This window comes from Eptesicus fuscus, chromosome 21 (assembly GCF_027574615.1).
Source record: "Eptesicus fuscus isolate TK198812 chromosome 21, DD_ASM_mEF_20220401, whole genome shotgun sequence".
NCBI classification, from domain to species: domain Eukaryota; kingdom Metazoa; phylum Chordata; class Mammalia; order Chiroptera; family Vespertilionidae; genus Eptesicus; species Eptesicus fuscus.
The window spans coordinates 47,568,949-47,587,893 of record NC_072493.1 but is presented as its reverse complement, the minus strand read 5'-3'; the positions used below and the strand labels follow the sequence as shown (position 1 = coordinate 47,587,893).

The window sequence follows — 18,945 nt, the reverse complement described above, 5'->3', positions numbered from 1 at the left end:
ATTTGTGATTTGTTGGTGATAGCCATTCTGACAGGTGAGGTGATAGATACCTCACTGTGTTGTATTTTGTGTCTCTCGGATGAGCAGTGACTGCACCAATTTCATTGATTACTATGGGTTTTCAGTTCTTTCCTTTCTATCCCTTGCCTTTTCATCCATTTGCATTGAACTGATTTCCTGCTATGAGCCATGAAGGTGCCCCTGAGGAGGTCCCAGCTGGCCCTTCCTTGACTCCACACTCTCCCCCAATCCTGCTGGTCCTTGCTGTAGGCCACTCCACTCTTCCCTAGCGTGGCCAGCTCTTCCTCAGAAGTGCAGATCTGCGACTCTTAACAAGTCTCTTCAGCTTCCCAGGATGTGACCAGCTGGACCTCCTCAGCGCCTTTCCTTCAGACTTCCCTGAGTCGCTCCTGCAGCTGAGATTCCTGCTCATCCAGCCCATTCAGGAGACCCTGTCCTTGCTGTTTCTGGGCCTGTAGTCTTTGCAGATTAGCATTTGCCCTTTGATGTTCATCCTGAAGACCCAGGCCATTCTCTGTTGAAGAGTACATCTTTCACCCAATTGGAGGTACACAGTTGTTTGAGCATTATCCTGTGCACCGAAAGGGTGCTGGTTAAATTCCAGATCAGAACTCACACCTGGGTTGAGGGTTCAATCCCTGGTCAGGGTACATGCAGAACGCAACTTATCAATGCTTCCCTTTCATATCCATGTTTCTCTGTCTCCCTCTTTCCCCCTCTCTCTAAGAATGTCCTCAGGAGAGAATTTTTTTAAATAGAGTAGTTTCTTCCTCCTTAAAGTCCTCTTGCACATTATCTTTTCCCTCTTTAGGTCAATAGTGTCATTTTTAAGGGCAGCTAGCTCCTTAAGAGCAGACAAATCTGTAGCAGGACTGGATCCTATGGTGCTCTTTCCTAAACAGGCCCTGTCTGATGGTGGGAGCATCTCAAGAGTAAAAATGAGAGGAGGATCAATGCCCTTATTAACATCTGATTTACTGAGTGAAAAGCCAAGGCAAACATGTCCTTTGAAAGCTTCCCACAGGGTCACATAACACCCAAAGGTAGGCTAGTCAGGGAGAAGCTAAACCTGTCTCCAGGAAGATCTCACAAACATCCATTCAAGACACAATCTCATCCATGTCCTCTTCAGTTTCCAGGAAGATGCCATCCTCTTTAGCTTTTCTGCAGGGGATCCAACACATGCTTTTCTCTTAGCAGGTGACACAGGCTGGAGGCCAGAACATGGGCACAGGTGCTTTCTCCAATGTGCTTTTCACCGAGAACATGGCACATGCAGACTCATCTCTTTGAGCATCGAACCAGGGCCCACACCACTCAGCTCCCAAACACTTCCAAGGGCAGCCACAGGCAGCTTCGAGGTGAACAACACTGGTTTCCCTTTATCACAGACAGAAATCCACATACGGGGCTTTAAGTGATCAAAAATGGCACCATGTTTGGCCTTGTCTTCAATTTTACAGCCCACGGGACCCCATTGCAGAGGTCCCGCTGTCCAGCAAGAGACTATGGGTGTGGTGAAGTGTTGGTGAAGGAACAGACAGGTTCAAGTTTCTCAGAGACACTTGCAATACATTCTGGGACATGCACAAGCACAGAGCAATGAACAATTGCCCTTTGCTCAGGACACCTTTACCTTCTGGGTCAGCTAAATCCCAAACCTTCCCAGTGTTAGATCTGGGAGCCTGATCTGTTCAGGAAAGCAGCAGCGTCAGCAGCCAGTATCCTCAGGGATGGCCCCTACCACCCTGTCTGTAGCATTTTCCACATGAAGGGGTCCCACTTGATGACTGTGTCAGGGAGAGCTGGGCCGGCACAGCCATGGTGCCCCCATCCTACAGGGGAGGGGAAGGAAGTGGGACAGGAAGGAGCTGGTCGAGCAGGAAAGGGAGGGTCCATGGGAGGCAAGGCCTACCCTCCCCTCACCCCCTGGGATTTCCCTTTCACATCCATTCCTATTGAACACTCCTCTCCCACACACCTGCTTCTCCACAGAGAGTCCCTCCCAGGGCTGTCCTATGTTCAGGACGCAAAGAGGTGGAGAGTGGCATCTGCCCTGCCCTGTGGAGTTCAATCTCCCTAAGATAGCATCTGACTGCGATGAGCCCAGCAGGGCCCACACCAAAGGTGAGCCTCACACTCACACCTGGACAGACGCCCATGTCCGGCTAGAATAAATTGAATCTGTTTCACACACACACACAGGGACGTGGCTCAGTGCTGACCATGGGTTGGGTCCGTGGACAGAGAGACCCCAGTGCCCATATCCAAAGCATGTGGAGGAGGCAACCCTGCTCCAACTTTCACCCTGAGTCCATTCCCCTCCCTGTGTGTGACCACCCTGGGTCCCTCTCTTGTCCACACAGAGATGGGAAACTCCACGCTGATGACTTCTGGCTGCACCCAAGACCAGTACCCACTCAACTCTCACAGTGGTTGTCTGTTCTGCTTCCCTCTCCATCTGGGGAACTTCCACTTCCCTTTCTGGGCACTGAGGGTGGCCACATGTTTCAGAAACAGTGTGCATGGCCTTTCTCAGCATCAGGAGCAGATGGGATTTGTACGTGGGTATAGCAAGCATCCCGTTCTTGTGGAGTTCTGAGCAACCCCGCTCATGGCTCACCTCACAGGGCTTAGTCAGGTGAGGAAATAAACCAGGATGGCTCCTGCCAGGTCCCAGGGCACCAACCCCACAGGCACTCTAAGGAGTTGGGTTCTTGACGACATGCTGCATGAGAGGAAACTGAGACTCAAGAGATTGTTCGTTGATGGTGAAGGTCACACCCCTAATGGACAATGGAGGACGATTTACATAAGAATCAGCCCAGCCAGCATGGCTCAGTGGTTGTACATTGTTCTATGAACCAGAAGATCAAGGTTCGATTCTCGGTCAGGGCACATGCCCGGGTTGGGGACTTGATCCCCAGGGTGCAGGAGGCAGCCATCAGTCATTCTCTCTCATCATTGTAGTTTCTCTCTCTCTCTCCCTCCTTCTTTGAAATCCATAAATGCATTTTTTTTCAAACTTATTGGGGGAAAAAAAGAAGAAGAAAAGTATGAGTGGCACTCCCGCCACTGGACATAGGGCCCGCTGGGAGCAGGACTGCTATGAGCACAAATAAGTGTGGAAGCTGTGGTTCAGACCAGCTCTGCCAGTTGCAGGCGGGGTCTAGGGATCAGAGGGAGTAACAGCTGTCCCTAAAACTGAAGGTGTGTGCGCGCAAGATAGAACTGAACTCTGTCTGGTCAAGAGATGGGCTCTGTGCACGAAGCAAAGAGCAGCACAGTGACTCCTGGAGGCAAACCCCACAAACCCACAGTCACCTGGGGAGACGGAACTCGTGCTCATGGAGACAGTGGACGGTTCCTGCCAAATTCCAGAGCAACCGTCCTGCTGAGACCATTGGGCCCTGAATCCGTGTAGTGCTGTGACCCTCCAGGAGTTAAACTCATTGAAGAGTAAGTAAATTACAGTGTGTGATCTCTTGTAAAAAGAAAAAAGAAAAATTGTTTTAATGGAAGAAAACACCTGATTGAGACATTACTGCTTGGTTCACACAGGAAGCAGGTGGAACACAAGTATTTAAATAAAGGGGTTTTATCAACAAATCAAAGTTCTAGCCCAAATGACAACTTCTTGATGTCTAGGACCAGCCATGGTCCCAGGGGGAGAGCGCTGTCTGAGGAACGAGGGGCCCTGAGGGGAACATGACCCTGAGACATGTTTCCAGGAAAGAGGGGCTGGAGGCTGTGGCTGAGAAAAAGAGAAGTTCATGAAGAAACATGTGATAAAGAAAACCCAGATTCTGGGGCCACAGAAGGGACCTGCTTCCTTCCCTTATTCCCCTGCATTCCCCTCTGTGCTCACTGTCACAGGGACATCGCCCTGAGCTGCACAGGGAGAGGGTGAGCGTGTCCCTGCTGATCTGAGCTCTGCAGCCACAGGGACCCACGTCTTCCTGAAGCGTCTCCAGGGCCCGGGTGGCACAGTCTATGGTGAGGACCCCAGGGAGGGGCTGATGGACGGGCTGAAAGGAAGGAGACCCCGTGGGGGAGGCGCTGACAGGGAAGGACGTGTCCTGGGTCATCTCACCTGCAAGGGGCTTCTCAGGAGGCTGCAGGTCTATTTCCTGCTTCACCATGAAAATGAGAGTCAGGCTCCTAGAGAGAGGCTGTGCCCTCACCTGCAGGCTGCTGATGTGACACAGAGAGGATCGGCCTCTAAGTGACCACAACCCGTGCGTCTGTCTGTCCATCCTACTGGCCCTGCCATCTCCTTCATCTGCTCAGCTGAGGCCACAGGGAGAAGAAGCCATGACCCCCACCCTCAGGGCCCTGCTCTGCCTCGGTGAGAAGGGAGGAGAAGGAGGAAAGCCCTGCTCTATCAGGACCCCAGGACTCAGGAGGCTCCTGGGGAGGAGGGTGCTGCTCAGGGTTCAGGGCAAACCTCTCACAGGGACTCTCTTCCAGGGCTGAGTGTGGGCCTCAGGACCCCAGTTCAGGCAGGTGAGTCTCCCCAGGTATCCCAGATGCACCTCCTTACCGGGGACAAGGGCCACCCCCAGGCAGCAGAGGCAGGATCTGTGTGACAAATGGGGGGCATCCAGGACTGAGAGCTGGGGACCAGGTGTGGGAATGTCTTATGATCCAGCCTCTGATTCCTTCCAGGGACCCTCTCGGATGAGCCCCTCCCCAAGCCCACCCTCTGGGCTGAGCCAGGCCCTATGATCCCCCGGGGGATCCCCGTGACCATCTCCTGTCAGGGGACCCAAGGGACTAAGGAGTACCGTTTTGAGAAAGAGGGAAGCCCACAATCATGGAATAATCAGAAGCCACAGCAGCCTGGGGACAAGGCCAATTTCTCCATCACACACATGACAGACAATGATGCAGGGATATATCGCTGTTACTATCTCAGCCACACTAACTGGTCAGAGCGCAGTGACCCCCTGGAGCTGGTGGTGACAGGTGAGAGGACACTAAGGAGTCCCAGCCTCAGGCTCTGCCCTCAGGAAGGGGGTCTGCTCTCAGGGTGTCTCCCTCTCACAGCCCAGCCCTGGGGGACATGAGGGAGCTGTGAGCCCATTTAATACGCTGCCTCCTCCTCCTAGGAGCCTACAGCAGACCCAGCCTCTCAGGTCTGCCCAGCCCTGTGGTGACCTCAGGAGAGAACGTGACCCTCCAGTGTGGTTCAGGGCAGGTATTTAGCAGGTTCCTTCTGACTAAGGAAGGAGATCACAGGCTCTTCTGGTTCCTGGACTCACAGCCACAGCCCAGTGGGCAGTCCCAGGCCCTGTTCCCTGTGGGCCCCGTGACCCCTGGCCACAGGTGGACGTTCAGATGCTATGGCTGCTACAGGGACAGGCCCCATGTGTGCTCACACCCCAGTGATCCCCTGGAGCTCCTGGTCTCAGGTGAGTCCCATTATTGTCCCATCCATGGATTGAGGCACCAGACACATTATTGGAATCTTTGCTGTGAGAGGAGCCCCATGTGAGAAGATGGGGTGAGGGGAACACAGGGGCTCCTGGGTTAGGGACACACAGAGAGAGAGTGAGACCTGGGAGCCAGCACAGGAGACAGGGGTTATGGGAGGAGCAGCCCCTGTAATTCACGTCTGGTCTCCCCAGGTGAGTCTGGAAAGCCCTCCCTCCTGAGCCAGCAGGGCCCCATCGTGGCCTCTGGACAGAGCCTGACCCTCCAGTGTCGCTCTGATGTCGGCTATGACAGATTCGCTCTGCACAAGGAGGGGGGACAGGACCTCCCCCAGAGCCTTGTCCTGCAGCCCCAGGCTGGGCTCTCTCAGGCCCACTTCCCCCTGGGCTCTGTGAGCAGCTCCCACGGGGGCCGGTACCGATGCTACGGTGGATACAACCTGTCCTCTGAGTGGTCGGCCCCCAGTGACCCCCTGGACATCCTGGTGGCAGGTGAGGAGCCAGTGGGTTCAGTCAGGGACCCAGACTCTGCACAGGCCCTGCTATGGGGGGGTCTCAGGTGGGCAGGCCAGAATCAAAGTGCAGGCCCCAGGATGGAGAGAGGTAGAGAGAAAGAAGGTGGGATGGGAGAGGGGGAGACTCAGAGAAACAGAGACAGACAGAGAGGAGGGTCCTCAGAGAGAGGCCTGGTGACTCTCAAGTCAGAACAAGGTGGGCAGGCAGCCCTCACCCTCCCTCTCTCTCTCTAGGACAGCTGTCTGACACACCCTCCCTCTCGGTGCAGCCAGGCCCCAGGGTGGCCTCAGGAGAGAACGTGACCCTGCTGTGTCAGTCACAGAGCCAGAGGGACACGTTCCTTCTGTCCAAGGAGGGGGCAGCCGGTCCCCCCTCTCGTCTGAGATCAGAGCACCCAGCTCAGCAGTTCCAGGCAGAGTTCTCCATGAGCCCTGTGACCTCAGCCCACGGGGTCACCTACAGGTGCTACAGCTCACACAGCTCTTCCCCCTTCCTGCTGTCACTCCCCAGTGAGCCCCTGGCGCTCCGGGTCTCAGGTGAGGTCCCCTGACCCTGTCTGCTGTGCTGTCAGCTCAGGATTCTGTCCCCAGAAGGATCATGGGCTGAAAGTGAGGGAGGGGCTCTAGGGATGGTCACCCAGAGGAGATCTGCCCCTCAGAGACCCCCCAATCCCTCACTACCCCTGCCCCTCACCTGGTCCTGAAGGTGCCTGTGGACATTGGGAGGGTCTGAGGGTCCACAGGGCAGATGCAGGAGGATCTGAGAGAGGAAGAGACTCTAGGGTCAACCCCAGACCCTCACCCCCTTCTGTCCTTCCCAGGACCCGCTAGAGCCCCAACGCCCCCCCCCCCCCCCCACACACACACACACACAGGGCCCATGTCCACAGCTGAAGAACCACTGGGTCCCATTTGCTCAGAGAAGGCACAGACCACCCCAGGGCAGTTCTGAGTTTCCCAGTGGATCTAATGCCCACCCTCCCCCACCCCAGACACTTAAGAACAGTCTTGTGGCCCTAGCCGGTTTGGCTCAGGGGATAGAGCTTCGGCCTGCGGACTGGAGGGTCCCAGGTTCGGTTCCGGTCAAGGGCATATACCTTGGTTGCGGGCACATCCCCAGTGGGAGTGTGCAGGAGGCAGCTGATCGATGTTTCTCTCTCATCGATGTTTCTAACTCCCTATCCATCTCCCTTCCTCTCTGTAAAAAATCAATAAAATATATATATTTTAAAAAGAACAGGCTTGTGTCCCAGGGTGGACTGGGAGTTGGGAGAGATTTCAGGGAACCCTGGGCTCCAGGGACTAGAGGTTTCACCCCTCCCCCACCACACAGTCAGGCTGGCCTTCAAGTGAGGCAGGGGACAGGTAGGGAGGTCACATCAGGAGATGTGGGGCCCAGCTGTGTGTGTGTGTTGGGGGCGGGGGAGCGGGGAGTTGTTCTCTAATGCGGAGAAGACAGCCCCGCCCTCACCTGTCATCCTGATGCCCAGGAGGCTCTGAGGATCAGCGGCTTCCCACCAAGGAGTCAGGCCCCCGGAGGGGTAAGTGAAGATCTCTGTAGGGAGGTGGTGGGTGCCACCATGGGGACAGGGGCTCAGCCATGCAGGGGTTCAGGCCCCTCTGGATTCGCTGACTTGGACCCGCCCTTCCCCTGCCTGGGCCTCAGAGTCTCCAGGTGTAAAAGGAGAGAATCCTTGTCCAGAGCTTAGACTTCCTGTCGGTTCTGGCCCTGACCTCCTGGGAGAGGGAAGCCCCCAGGACGTGATGTTATGGGGCCTGTCCCCTCTGTCTCAGTGACGGTGACACTGTACAAGAGGGGCAGGCAGGACAAGGGTCCGGGCACCCAGTCCTCCCCCTCAGCTCAGGCTCAGCTCAGAGGAGGGAACAGGGTGGATCAGCCCTGGGTCAGCTCCAGGCTCTGCTGCTCCTGCTGTGGGGCTGGGCGGTCCCTTCTCTCCTCTGAGTGTCGGGTTCCTGTCTGCTCATCCCTGGTCCCATCCTGCTCACAGGCTGCTGGGAGATGAGGTGACATAAGGGCTCACAGAGCTCAGGAAGGCAGAGCCCCCAGCCCAGCCCGACCTTCCTCAGGGGGTTTAGGGCCCTGCAGGGTGAAGATGGACCCGGGAGAGACTCTCAGTCCATCCCTCACTCTGCCCCTCTTGTCCTTGCTGTGCTGGGGGCGGGTAACGAGGAAGGACCCTCAGCTCCATATGTGACATGGACAGACCCCTGCAGAAGAGGGGTCCAGAGCATGAAGCTGGTGTCCCCCTGGGGGACAGCGTGAGGACAGCACAGGGAACCCACAGTCCCGGGTTCCAGTCCCAGCCCTGCCCCGCCCAGGCTGGGTGACCTGGGGTATGTGATTAACCTCTCTGAGCCTCAGTGAAGTGGGTGGTGGGGTCATCAATCCCTGGTGCATGACTGTGTGAGGTGAGAGGAGATGAGTGACAGACCCCAGCACGTGCCTCACACATAGTAGGTGCATATTAAACGGCATCACTGGCTCATTCATGTCACAAGGGTAGAAGGACTCTCCTCACATTTCTGATTCCTTTCCAGCAGACATCCCCAGACCCTCCATCTGGGCTGACCCAGGCCCCATCGTCACCAAGGGGAGCTCTGTGACCATCTGGTGTCGGGGGTCTCTGCAGGCTAATGCCTACCTTATGTATAAAGAGAGGCGCTCTGAGCCCTGGGAAACGAGGATCCCACAGAACTCCAGCAACAAGGCCGGTTTCCTCATTGGAGCCACGACCCAATCCCACGCAGGGCTGTACCAGTGTGCATATCACACCACTGGGGACATACTGTCAGAGCGGAGTGACCCCCTGCTCCTGGTGGTGACAGGTAAGGGAGACACTGGATCTCCTCCCCACTGTGGGCTCCAGGTCACAGGCAGAGGGAATAAAGTGTGGCCTCAGGGGGACCCCACCCCTCACAGAAAACACCTGGGGCATGAGGGTGACGGTCCCTTTAACACAGTCCATTTCTCTTCCCTCAGGAGTGGACAGTGCACCCTCCCTCTCAGCCCAGCCAGGCCCTGTGGTGGCCTCAGGAGGGAACGTGTTGCTCTTGTGTAGCTCACGGGTCACCTCGGGCCCCTTCCATCTGCTGAAGGAGGGAGGGGCTGACCTGCCCCGACACATGGAAGCAGAGCCCAAGATGCATGCTGGGAGGTGGCGGGCCATCTTCCCTCTGGGCCCCGTGAGCCCCTCCCATGGGGGCACCTACAGATGCTATGGCTCTTCCAGCTCCAACCCCCACGTGTGGTCACAGCCCAGTGCCCCTCTGCACATCGAGGTCACCGGTGAGAAACAGACACCTGTGCATCCCCATCTGTTTCCTGGATCCAAATTCCTCATCTAAGCTGTGTGCCCAGAGGTGCCCTGGGCTCATGGGGTCAGTGACACTGGCCTCTTAGTGACAGACCCACAGGCGGGAGGCTCAGGGAGGGACATGTGAGAGCTGTCACTGCAGCCCAGTGGGCGATGTGGGGTGTCCCCTGGTGCCACTGTCCCCTCCTCCCAGGTGTGCACAGGGAGCCCGCCCTCTCGGCCCAGCCAGGCGCACTGGTGCTGCCTGGACACAGCCTGACCCTCCGGTGCCACGCGGAGGCCGGCTTTGACAGATTCGCGCTGACCAAGGACGAAGGGCTCACACACCCCCAGCGCCTCGATGGGCAGCGCAGCCCCGCCTTCCCCCTGGGCCCCGTGAACCGCACCCACGGGGGCCGGTACAGATGCTACAGTGGACACCGCCGCTCATCTGCGTGGTCGGCCCCCAGCGCCCCCCTGGACATCCTGGTGGCAGGTGAGGAGCCAGCCCTGCCGCTGTGCTGAGGGTCTGCTCAGGGCTCTGGGCCCAGGGTCACCTGGGGGTGATGGGGTCCAGGAGAGAGTCCTGGAGCAGAGGCTGAACTGGGCAGAGATCTAGGGGAGGGAGGGAGAAAGGGGGTGAGGGTATGGAGATAAAGGACACCCACCCCCAGGGGGAACTGAGAGGAGCTCAGAGACAGTGTCTCTGGAGAAGGACAAGGTCCCTCAGCTCAGGGTCAAGGGCGTGAGGGAGGGGTGGCTCTCTGTACATCACAACCTTCCCCTCCCCAGGAATGTACAGGAAACCCTCCCTCTCAGCCCACCCGGGACCCTCTGTGTCCAGGGGAGGGACCGTGACCCTGCAGTGTGGGTCTGAGATCTGGTTTGACACCTTCCATCTGCACAGGGAGGGGTCACTGGACCCTCCCCAGCACCGTCGTCTGCAGAACACATCTGCACCCGCTCAGGCCACCTTCACCCTCAGTCCTGTGAGCTCAGGCCACCAGGGGACCTACAGATGCTATGGCTCACGCAACACCTCCCCCTACCTGCTGTCACAGCCCAGTGACCCCCTGGAGCTGGTGGTCTCAGGTGAGGAGCCCCAGCCCCACACCTGTTTCCTCAGGTCAGGTCAGGGCCCTGTCTCCAGGTGACCTTGGCTGCAATGGCGTGATGGGGTCACAGAAGGAGGGTCACCCAGCGGGAACTCTCACCTCCCAGAGGGATGGAGAGAGCCAGAGCCACTCCCATCCCTGCTTCCTCCTCCTCCTCCTCCCTGAGGCCCAGACATGCTCTCGTGGGCAGAGGGAGGCTGGGGAGGATGGGGCTGAGCAGAAGGAGAAAGGCCAGAGGCGCCCATCCGACCCTCCAGTCCCCAGTCCTGTGGCCTCAGCCTGAGACCAAGACAGGAGTGTGACCAGTAGAGGCCGGATCCCCAGAGAGAGCAGGACCCCTGCTGGGGCTCGGCCTGTCTCCCAGGGGGGGTAGGGGGGGCGGAGATGCTGGGCGATCATGGTGCCTAAGGGCTCTGAGGATGACAGGTGACAGGTGAGGTGGTCATGGCAGAGGAAGATGTTGACGTCCAGCCTGTGGGAAGAGCAGCCCCCACCCCTCACCTCCCGTCCTGCTTTAGCAGCCTCTGAGGATGGGTCCCCCAATGGGAGGTCAGGCCCTCAGAGGACTAAGTGAGGGTCTGGAGGGAGGTATTGGGGGGAGGAACTCAGTGTTGGTCTTGGCTCAGCCACTTCCTGGGTAATGGCCTGAGGAAACTTCCTCCTCCTCACTGGGACCGAGTTCTCCAAAGGCTCTAGGACATTGTGTGTGCAAGTGTGTGTGTGTGTGTGTGTGGTGTCAGGTGGTGTCTGAGTCTCCTCCACAGCCTTCCAAGGAGCAGCCGTGGAGTCAGGAGAAGCCTCAGCCCTGGTTCAAATCCCAGCTCTGCTCCCGCCCACCTGTGGGACCTTGGACACATCTGTTCCTCTGAGTCCTGGTCCATGGGCTGTGGGTCAGGCCCTCACATCCCTCAGCACGCAGCCCGGCCCTGGTCAGAGCTCAGGAAAGATCCAGGCCTCCCTCCTGCCCTTCCTGGAGGCATCCCATGCACATAGGCTCCACTGGGGGGCGGGGGAAAGAGGGGTCAGGCTGCAGAGTGGGACAGGGATCTGGGGTAGAGAGGGGTGGTGATTGGGTTTGGTAACAGGTCTCTGCACTGGTGTTCTACTTTGAAGGACAGAGACAGCATAAGTAATAATAACAATAACACGTAAGGGAACTCACAGTCCTGGGTTCCAGTCCCAGCCCTGCCCCGTCCAGGCTGGGTGACAAGGGACATGTGATTAACCTCTCTGAGCCTCAGTGAAATGGGAGGTAGAGTCATCAATCCTTGGTGCATGACTGTTGGGAAGTTAGAGGAGATGAGTGACAGACCCCGGAATGAGCCTCACACACAGTAGGTACTCATTCAATGGCGTCATTGGCTCATCCATGACATCACTCATGTCCAAGGTCTCAAATGGAACCAGATAATCCTGATTGGGGGGTTGGTGGCCCTCATCCTGCTGCTCTCCCTCCTTCTCTTCCTCCTCCTTCGACACCAGCATCAGAGCAAAGGCAGGACGTCGGGTGAGTAGGGAATGGGGTGCCCTGGGTCACAGGAGGGAGAGGGGCTCAGAGCACCCACCACAGGAAAACCAAATTGGTGCAGCAAGGAAGTTTTTAAAAGGAATTCTCCACAATTTAAAATCAGAAGATCTAGAAAGGTTACATTTTAATGTGAGCGCATGTCTATAAAGGAAATCTTTCATCGTTTTCAATCCCATGGAATATAAAGCATACACACAAGTGTGTGTGTGAAGGTTCCTTCTTCCTTGAGGAATCACACGGAAAGAGGGCTCCTAACCTCCCAGGGCTGACACTGTCCCTCTTGACCAGCCCAGAGAGAGGCTCATGTCCAACCTCCTGCAGGGACCACACACCCAGAGCCCAAGGACAGAGGCCTGCAGATCAGGTAATTCCTGCCCCAAAGACTCAAAATTCCCACAGCCCATGGCCCCTCTCTGTCCCTAACACTCCTGTGTCCTCCCCAGCTCCAGCCCAGTTGTGGACACCCAGGAAGAGCACCTCTGTAAGAGGACGAGAAGCTGCCCTGGGGGAGGGGGCATAGGTTTTTCGGGAGATGATGGGGGCGGGATCAGATGGGAGGGTATGGGGTCAGTATGAGAAAGACTGAGACCCACACTGCATGACCTGGAGCCTCACCTCACCCCTGGGTTAGTGGCCCATCTGGGAGCAGGTGGGGTCTGCAGCCCTGAGATCTTGGGGACCTGCCAGGTGACACACCCTGTTCTTCCCCAGAAGATGCTTCTGTGAAGGACACACAGCCTGGGGAGAGCTTGGAGCTGGACCCTTGGGCAAAATGTAAAATTATGAACCATGAATATTCAAATATATTATACAAGAAAAAGGCAAACACATAGAAACAACCTAAGTGCCTTTGAACCCATGACAGGATAAAGATGTGGTAATATATGCAACCAAAATTATTCAGCCATACAACATGAAATATGGATGGATCTGGAGAGTACCCTGCTAAGTGAAATAAGTCAGACAGAAAAGGACAAGAACTGTATAATTTCACTCATGTGGTTGTGAAATCGGAAACTCCAACCCCTCATGTATATTAGACATTGAATATGTAATTAAAACTTTTCCTGCAAAGTGAACTTGGAGTCAAGAAAGTGTCACTGGTAAATGCTTCTGAACACCTATACATGTATGAAATACACACACACACACACACACACACAAACACACAAACACACACACACACACACACACACACACACACGGACATACACACACTCAACAAACTTACACAAGCTTCTCCTGAAGTAGAGAAGGAAGGCACATCCCACAACACAGTTTACCAGGCTAGAAATAAATTGATAAGAAATTCAAACAAGGAAGCTACAAACTGGGAACATCACAGGATGCTCCAAAATCCATGTGACCAAAGTCCTAGAAGCAGAGGATGAGACTTCAACTACTCAGGAAATAATGGCAGAAATCTCCCCATCATTGTCAACAGTCATAAACCTACATATTCATAAAACTCAACGAATTGAGAATAGGATAAATCCAAAGACATCCACACCAAGACATATCATAACCCAACTAAGTGGGGGAAACTAACAGGAAAAAAACAACAACAAAGAACCGAGCACAACTCTGGGTGTGGATCTTTGGATTGTGGAAGCAGCAGATGTCAGGTATACTTGAGAAGACAGGTTAGTCAGTTACCAGGTGACTGAGAAGGCTGTGGGTTTGAATGGCTGTGGGTTTGAATGGCCAAGGAACCAGCCAGCCCCCATGCTGCTAGCAGTGTCTGGTGTACCAGGGGTCCGTGTGAATTCTCTGCTGAGCCCCTGTGAGTTTATGTCATCACATCACCTGCAATAAAGAGCTAGATGCCATTTGTTATCATTACTTTAAATATACTTTTATTTATTTTAGAGAGGAAGGGAGAGGGAGATAGAAACATCAATGATGAGAGAGAATCATTGATTGGCTGCCTCCAGAATGTCCCACACTGGGGATTGAGCCTGCAACCCAGGCACATACCTTGACCTGGAACCTAACTATAACCCCTGGTTCATAAGCAACGCTCCATCATTGAGTCATGCCAGCTGGGTGAGAGCTAGATGCCATTTAGAAAGCTGCTCCTGACGTTCCACTGGTTCCCAGGAGCAACTCGATGACTGACAGGACGACATCCAGAGTCTTTGCAACTGGAACTACCTCTGAGCAGGGTATTGTCATTCCTACCATGTCAGGAGGTAGCCATCCAGTGACAGAAGAGAGAGGTAAACCAGGGGCCATAAACAGCGGTTCCGGAGGGTGAAGGGGAGTCACACAAAATGTTAGATACACAGCTGCCCGCCACAGGGACACCTCTCCCTCCACTGTCCTCTCCTGGGTCCTGTCTGGGTGGTGGGATGTTTTGGAATAGGGGTGTTTCAAAGCCTCACTCGGGGTCTGAGAGAAAATGCCTTCCATTGGCAGATAAGTAGGTAATGAAAAGGATAATGCAACTTTCCAAGGGGAGCATGATGAAATGAAGGTTCTTGAGATGGGGACATGATCCTGGATGATCTGGGTGAGTCCAGTGTCTTCACAGGGGAGAGGCCAAGGGGTCAGAGTCAGTGGTAGGAAACGGGATGATGGAATCAGGAGGTTGCTGGGATGGAGGGAGAGGTCAGGCACCCAGAACCCCAGGCAGCTCTGGAAGCCAGATGAGGCAGGGACACTTTCCCACCCCAGTGAGACCGACTGTGTCCTTGTGACCTCCGGACCCGGAGATAAGAAATTATCTGGTTTACAGCCACGACGTTTCTGGTCATTTCTTACAGCAGCAATAGGAAACCAACACAGACACTTCTGCTTCCTCTTGGCTAATGTGTGCATCAGATACCCTTTCATCTTTTTGCTTTTAACTGATTGGCACCATGCACTGAAGTGAACCTGGCCCTGGCCCAGTGGCTGAGTTTGTTGGAATGCCATCTGGTGCACCAAAAGGTTGTGGGTTGAGTTCCGAGTCAGGTCACATACCTACATTGTGGGTTCAATCCCCAGTCAGGGTGGGAGTGGGAACTAACAGATTTTCTCTCTCTCTCTCTCTCTCTCTCTCTCTCTCTCTCTCTCTCTCTCTCTGTCTCTCTCAAAATCAATGAAAATGTATCTCCTTGGGTGAGGATTAATAATAAAAAAATAAGAAATAAAAAAATAAAAGAGAACCTCTTCTCAACCAGAAATAGTTGGCTCTAACTTGTTAATTCAGCCATAAAATCTCTGCCATTGCCCTGGCTGGTTTGGCTCAGTGGATAGACCATCGGCCTGCGGACTGAAGGGTCCTGGGTTCGATTCCAGTCAAGGGCACATACCTGGGTTTCTGGCTGGATCCGCAGTGGGGGGCGTGCAGGAGGCAGACAATCAATGATTCTCTCTCACCATTGATGTTTCTATCTCTCTCTCCCTCTCCCTTCCTCTCTGAAATGAATACAAATATTTTTTTAAAAAATCTCTGACATTTAACTGTGCTTTCAGCATTTACATTTAATGTGATTATCAACCATGCTGCTATTAGGTGCCCCATATTATCTGTTGTTTCTGCATGTCACCCCTGTTATTTGCTCTTCTGTTTTCCCCTTACTGTTCCTCTTTTTAGTTTTTTTTGGATTTTTTTTTTTTTTAGTATCCCATTCTAATGTATTTACTGGTATTCTAATTATAACTCTGTGCATGATGTTTTTTGAAGAGGCTGTGGTAAGTATTACAATATAGACACCCAATTTCACAAATTCTACACAGAGGTCACATTTTACTTCTTCAAGGAAAATGCAGAAGCTTTACAGCCATGTAGGTCCTTCTACCCTCACCACTTTATGTAGAGTTGTGACATGTATTGCTGCTACATACATTGCACACCCCACCAGATCATGTGACTTATTATTTGCTTTCGGCAACCATGCATATTTTTTAAAACATCAGAGGACAAAAATATGCTATGACATTTACTTAGCTATTTATTTAGATAGTTTTGTTCTCTGTTTATTCTTGAATTTCCAAGTGTCCCTCTAAGATCGTTTCCTTTCTGCCTGAATAACTTATCACACCTTTTAAGCATGTCTGCTGGCAATAAATTTACTCAGTGTGGCTTCCTCTGAGAATATTTTGCATCCATTCCTGAAGAATACATCCAGAGGAATTCCAGGTTGACTCCTCTTGTCTCCCAGGACTTTAAAAATCTACCAAACACAATGGTTTCTGATAGGAAATCTGGAATCACTCCAATCATGTTTCTTCTGTATGAAATGTGCCATTTTTCTCTGAACCTTTTCCATTTATTTTTACTAGTTTGGTAGTTTGATGATGACCAGTGTTGCCATGGACATGGAGATATACAACTGGGTTCCTTAAACATGTAAATGTATGACTTTCAGCAAATTTGTGAAATATCTGATTATTTCCTCAAATCCGTTTTTTCTTCATTGACATCATTGTCCTTTGCTGGGAGATCAATAACATAAATTGTGGCACAGGTCCCCGAGTCTGTCTGTGTCCATGTTGAAATCTGGACTGTCTCCCATGCGGGTGCTTGCCCAGTGCAGGAGAAGGAATTCCCAGTGTGAGGGAGGAGCTCTGCTCAGGGGAGGAGGGGCCCAGAGGAGGCAGCAATGACTCAGGTTTCAAAGCAGAGCCATGAAGAAAAAGATGGTGCTGACCTACAGAAACAGGAAGTCAGGGAAGGGAAGTGTGTGGGGAAAGAAAGTCCACAGTCCCCGTGGGGCCCTGCTTTCCTCTGAGAAATGGAGACCAGTCTTCTCAGCACCTCCCAGGCCTCCCTCTCCCCTGGGGTGGTCCTCCCTGGGACGGCCCCACTGGCACCTCCAGGCACCAAGGAGCGTGGAGCAGCCTTCACTTCCTCATGGGAGCACTTCACAGAGAACATCATCTCACTCCACGGACCCCACTGAGCCCTTCTGAGGAGTGTCCCCCACCCACCACAGACTCAAGATGTCTCATCTGTGTCATCCAATCAGCCTCCATCCTGGTCCTCCAACGCAGGCCCCACCCCTTCTCCACTCCTCTCCTCTGCCCACCTCCTGAGGACCCTTCCTGTAGCGTCATCTGGTCTGAGCCTGCCTGTTGCACCCCCTCCACCAGTTTCCACCTTCAAAAGAGATCCAAGTTGCCCATCTGATATTCAAGGCTGTGAATGGTCAGGTTGAGCTAAAGTCACCAGACCCAGCAAACAGGACTCTCCCTCCACAACCCAACTCACCCAGTTACCCACACTCCCCTCCACACCAAACCACACTCAGAAACCGAGCTGTTGGAAAATTCCATGCAGTCAGGTGACTCAGTTGGTTAGAGCGTCATCCCGATATCCCAAGGTGGCTCGTTCAATCCCTGGTAAGGCCACATACAAGAATCAAGCAATGAATGCATAAATAAGAAGAACAACAAATCTCTCTCTCTCTCTCTCTCTCTCTCTCTCTCTCTCTCTCTCTCTCTCTCTCTGTCTGTCTCTTCCTCTGAACATAGCCACCTCCTTTCCAACCTGCGGGACCAAGACCCATCCTGTCACATCTAACTCAACTGAAAATGTACTTTCTGTTAAAGGTTTGTGTAAGAGTTATACTCAAAAACCACATAAATGACTTAAGATACTGACCAACAGACCATCCAGGGGCCAGGTGAACCTTGGCATTTTATTATCAATGGCATTAACAATCATTAAAGCCGGTTAGCATGACATTCTCATATAGTGGTCGCCTTTTTAAATCAGGAATCTTTTTGTACAATCTGTTGCTTCAAATCTATCCCATTGACTTGGAGCTAAAATCCCAAATATGTGCGTGGTGCACTAAACCCTGTGTGACTAGCCTGAGTCTTCGTCTGACTGCTCTCACTTCTGACAACAACTCGAGAATTTCTGGTCAAAGACGACCCCCCACCCAGCCCACCACCTCTGGGCCTCTCCCTGCTCATGCCATGGGTCAGTCCATGCCTGAGAAGGACCCCTCAGCCAGGATTCGGGTTGCGTGGCATCTACCTGTCATTGAACCTCATTATCTCATTTCCTTCATTCTCCCAACGGGTACATGAGACTGTAACTGAAATCTTTGTCTCCTAAATATCTGTAACATCTGCTTCATTCATCTCACCCCATGAGTCCAGAGAAGGGATCCCTACTCCACAGCGCCTGGCCAGTGACAGCCCATGGTTACTGCTCAGTAAGTACTGCCTGATTGCCTGGCCAGTGACGGCCAGGGTTACTGCTCAGTAATACTGCCTGATTGCCTGGCCAGTGGGAAAAGGGAAGAGAATTGCGTTTACAGAGGCTCAGGAAAGGGAAGTGTCTTACACAAGCTCACAGAGGGTCTAGAAAAGACAGAGTCAGAATTGGGCCAGAAGCTGGGTGGAGTCCTCTCCTGCCCTGTTCCTCCACCCTCCTCACCTGGGACAGCTGTCACCCTCTGGATTTGGGCTCGGAATGAGGTGGAGGCAGAGCGTGTGGGGTCTGGTGAGACTCAGGTCGATCTCAGAAGTCCCACAGCTTGCTGTCCCCTAAGGCCCACCCTTCAGGGAGGGGCTACTTCCCTTCCTGTGAGGACACTGATGAGGAACCAGTGACGTATCACTTGGGGACTGGACCTTGTCACAGCCCATTCTTGCCTTTGTATCCAGGCTCTGTGGAGTTTATGTCGTCTGCTCACTGGGGACCATGTGAGGAAGCACCCCGACCCAGAACCTCCCTGCCTTTCTCAGCCTCGGTAAGCTCCGGGGAAAGCGGTGAGCGGTGGGGTGGGTAACAGCTCGGTGGCCATCACTGGGCTGATGGAATGGTGAAGGGAAGGGAGAAAATGTGCATGTGTGGAGTCTTAGGAAAGACAAGGGCATTCCCATGGTCACACAGACTCTGTGAGAGGCAGGAACTGGTGCTTCCTTCTGTTCTGCCCTTCACCCTACACCCTGCACCCTCATGTACTGGGAACAGGGTCACCCTCTAGACTGGGGTGGGACAGGAGGTGGAGGCAAAGCGTGGGGGGTCTGCTGAGACTCACATCTGGTCCTGAAGGTCCTTGGACCTGTTGTGTC

At 53.8% G+C, this 18,945-nt stretch overlaps 2 protein-coding genes and 1 pseudogene across 7 annotated transcripts in view; 2 read left to right on the top strand and 1 right to left on the bottom strand.

Moving 5' to 3' along the window:
* Window positions 1–111: 111 nt before the first annotated feature.
* LOC103303416 (epidermal growth factor receptor substrate 15-like) lies at window positions 112–1,844 on the bottom strand (annotated as a pseudogene).
* A 2,464-nt stretch (window positions 1,845–4,308) lies between these two features.
* Window positions 4,309–18,945, top strand: part of LOC103303417 (leukocyte immunoglobulin-like receptor subfamily B member 3) — a 23,964-nt gene continuing 9,327 nt past the window's right edge. The window contains exons 1-13 of the mRNA XM_054710056.1: window positions 4,309–4,369; window positions 4,492–4,527; window positions 4,690–4,989; window positions 5,133–5,435; window positions 5,652–5,948; window positions 6,206–6,508; window positions 8,531–8,818; window positions 8,973–9,278; window positions 9,500–9,781; window positions 10,078–10,377; window positions 11,791–11,907; window positions 12,217–12,292; window positions 12,372–12,409. Coding sequence (XP_054566031.1) covers window positions 4,336–4,369; window positions 4,492–4,527; window positions 4,690–4,989; window positions 5,133–5,435; window positions 5,652–5,948; window positions 6,206–6,508; window positions 8,531–8,818; window positions 8,973–9,278; window positions 9,500–9,781; window positions 10,078–10,377; window positions 11,791–11,907; window positions 12,217–12,292; window positions 12,372–12,409 — 2,680 coding nt within the window. The 5' untranslated portion in view covers window positions 4,309–4,335. The remainder of the gene's footprint in view (window positions 4,370–4,491; window positions 4,528–4,689; window positions 4,990–5,132; window positions 5,436–5,651; window positions 5,949–6,205; window positions 6,509–8,530; window positions 8,819–8,972; window positions 9,279–9,499; window positions 9,782–10,077; window positions 10,378–11,790; window positions 11,908–12,216; window positions 12,293–12,371; window positions 12,410–18,945) is intronic.
* LOC103303419 (leukocyte immunoglobulin-like receptor subfamily A member 6) overlaps window positions 18,228–18,945 on the top strand; it is a 22,198-nt gene continuing 21,480 nt past the window's right edge. For 2 of the 6 annotated variants that reach the window (XM_054710365.1, XM_054710364.1), the window contains exon 1: window positions 18,235–18,620. Coding sequence is in view for 4 of the 6 variants with exons in the window: in XM_054710364.1 (XP_054566339.1) it covers window positions 18,549–18,620 (72 nt within the window). In the remaining 2 variants the exon portion in view is untranslated. Of the gene's footprint in view, window positions 18,621–18,945 lie in introns of all 6 variants that reach the window. The other 4 variants (XM_054710362.1, XM_054710369.1, XM_054710366.1 and 1 more) reach the window with 4 other exon arrangements.